This window comes from Aedes albopictus, chromosome 3, assembly GCF_035046485.1.
Source record: "Aedes albopictus strain Foshan chromosome 3, AalbF5, whole genome shotgun sequence".
Taxonomy (NCBI): domain Eukaryota; kingdom Metazoa; phylum Arthropoda; class Insecta; order Diptera; family Culicidae; genus Aedes; species Aedes albopictus.
The window spans coordinates 433,191,621-433,193,996 of NC_085138.1; the positions used below are offsets into that span (position 1 = coordinate 433,191,621).

Here is a 2,376-nt window from a genome sequence, read left to right on the forward strand (position 1 = left end):
GAACATATGGATGAGTTTTGCAAGCAATTTTTGAAGGAATTTCTACAGGACCTGTTGGTTGAAATGCAGAATAAGTTCAATGAATTCCGATTCCTGATGGAACTGCTACACGAATCCCCGTTGAAACCCCAGAAGGAATATAAAAAGGGATATCTTACACCTCATAAACCTTCTTGGAGGAATTCCTTAAAAAGTTCCAAAAAATTGAAACTCCTCAATTTTGAACATACCTGTAGTTGTGAACAATTTAGAAGAAATGTGGCTAAGCTAAGCAAATTTCGTTCACTGTACATTTTTACCCGTATGTAGAGGAAACTATAGGCTAGTTAGCTTTAAGGCGCCATCGAAGGGCTGGTAGGACCTTTGACAGTTTACAAGGATTGGACCAAATTGTCCAATGCAGATGCATTCCTCGGCACTCGTATGTTGTGATATCGTTTGTAAATTATTCAAGAAGTTTTGGTAATATGGAAGTGGTGCGATTGTATTGTTTTTAAAATCAGTCGTATTCTGCAATAGAATCACATTCTAACAACAAGGTACAAAACGTGGCAATAGGAACTTGAAGGATTTCCGCTTGGGTCTTGCCACCCGTCGCCGGAACACTTTAGTGGTGCTGGTCAACGTTGGCGTAGCTCTCGCCATGTGGGTGATGGGCATGGCCGACGCGCTTAACATGGGCCTGGAAACCGTTGTGGTGGTCGGATTTGTACTCAACCTCACGGTGGGTACCGTCGGCTTCATCCAGGGTGTATCCTCCCTTGACGACATCCCCATCACGGTGTTCCCACTGGCTCTTGTGGTCTCCGGTGTGCCCATCCTTAACTCCGTACTCGTACTTGTACTTGGGATGATCGTGATGTTCCTCGTGGTGGTGTTCCTTGTGCTCCACAGCGTGATGGCCGTGATGTTCTCCGTAGTACTGAGCCGAGGCAACAACGGCCAAACAGGCAACCAAAGCGATGATCTGCGAAGAAATTCAAAATGCCAATCAACCCGACTGTCTAATGATTCTCCCCTGTCCCAAAAGGACCTACCTTGAACATCTTGGATCTCCTGGGTGGTTGGAAGCACTGAAACACTACTTGAAAAAGCTACTTGAAGACTGATGCTTTCCTCCCAGAAAGCGCAGCGTTTTATACAAGTTTCCGATCCACACTCAAATCGCATTTTCCTTCAAAAAGTGAGTGAAAAGCAAAACGCAACCTACCGGGCCTACAGAGCAGTACGGCTAGCGAGGGCCGCATGCAACAACCTTATACGACGACGACGTCCGTGCGGTGCTCGTAAGATTTGCTTTTTTCGGTTGTTTGCATTACCTACCGAAAGTGACGGCGACGGCGGCGCTAGGCCTTGCCACCGAATTAGCCCATAACACGGCTAGGCCGCCGGAGTGAGCTGAGTAGTCAGCAGAGCGCTCCGATGAATCATACAACCTATGAAAAAGAACCATGCTGCTGCAACATCTAGTCAATTTCTCAAAGCGATACGGCACGCAATTTTTGGCTCAATGCTGCCACTGACATTGGGCTGTTTAATGCAGCCGTCTACTTACTAAATTGGGGAGCTTGTTTCAGTGAATCTCGTACACTCGTAGGTCAGTGCCGATGATGGGATTGGATGGATGGATGGCAGTGAGAAGAAAATGCGAACATGTCTGGCATTGAATTAATAGGCGTCCGATGCGTTTGGCCTAAAAGTTGCAACATTTTGCGTATGCTGTGTAAAGGAATTTTGAAATAAGAGTTGCGAAGTCAAGAAGACAAGACTAATTCTTAAATTAGATTTAAAATTTAATTTAATTATTGAAGTTTTTATTTAGTGTTGGACAGAAAATAGTAGGGTATTGTACCATTTGGGCAGGTGCACCTATTTTTGGCACACGGTAGGATACATACAGTATCTACCCTTACAAAAAAAAAATCAATTTAATTGGTTTGAAATTGTCTTAACTATAGTGGCAAGTGCCCGAAATTGGTGCACCTGTCCAAATGGAATAATACCCTAATTTAGAACGCTATACCAAAGATAGCACTATTGAATGCGCAGTTTCTAACTACCAACATTCACAACTTCTTTCAAACTCACTATTTCAAATTACCGTAGAATGCGGCAAAACTAAAAGGGAGAGGAACTATCGCTTCATTCTTAATTCAAAATTAATACGTTTGAAATAAACCCAATAATTAGAAATACTTTAAGAATTCCATCCAAATTGCCTAATTACTTTCAGCTTTTGGTTTTCTTGCACAAATATCCAAGAAATTATACTTGAGAAATTATTATTTAAATTTATGCATATGTTTTCTACATGAATTTCTCTAAAAATCATCCAACAAGTTTTCCAAGAATTTCATAGGACGTTTCACATTTGGA

The 2,376-nt window shown here is 42.3% G+C and overlaps 1 protein-coding gene across 1 annotated transcript; it reads right to left on the reverse strand.

The window, feature by feature from the left end:
- Positions 1–457: 457 nt before the first annotated feature.
- LOC109425906 (cuticle protein 19-like) lies at positions 458–1,168 on the reverse strand. The gene is made up of 2 exons (XM_019701279.3): positions 1,038–1,168; positions 458–967 (listed from the first exon to the last, which is right to left on the reverse strand). Exons 1-2 carry the CDS (start codon positions 1,044–1,046, stop codon positions 608–610), a joined length of 369 nt encoding a protein of 122 aa, XP_019556824.1. The 5' UTR covers positions 1,047–1,168; the 3' UTR covers positions 458–607.
- Positions 1,169–2,376: the final 1,208 nt, after the last annotated feature.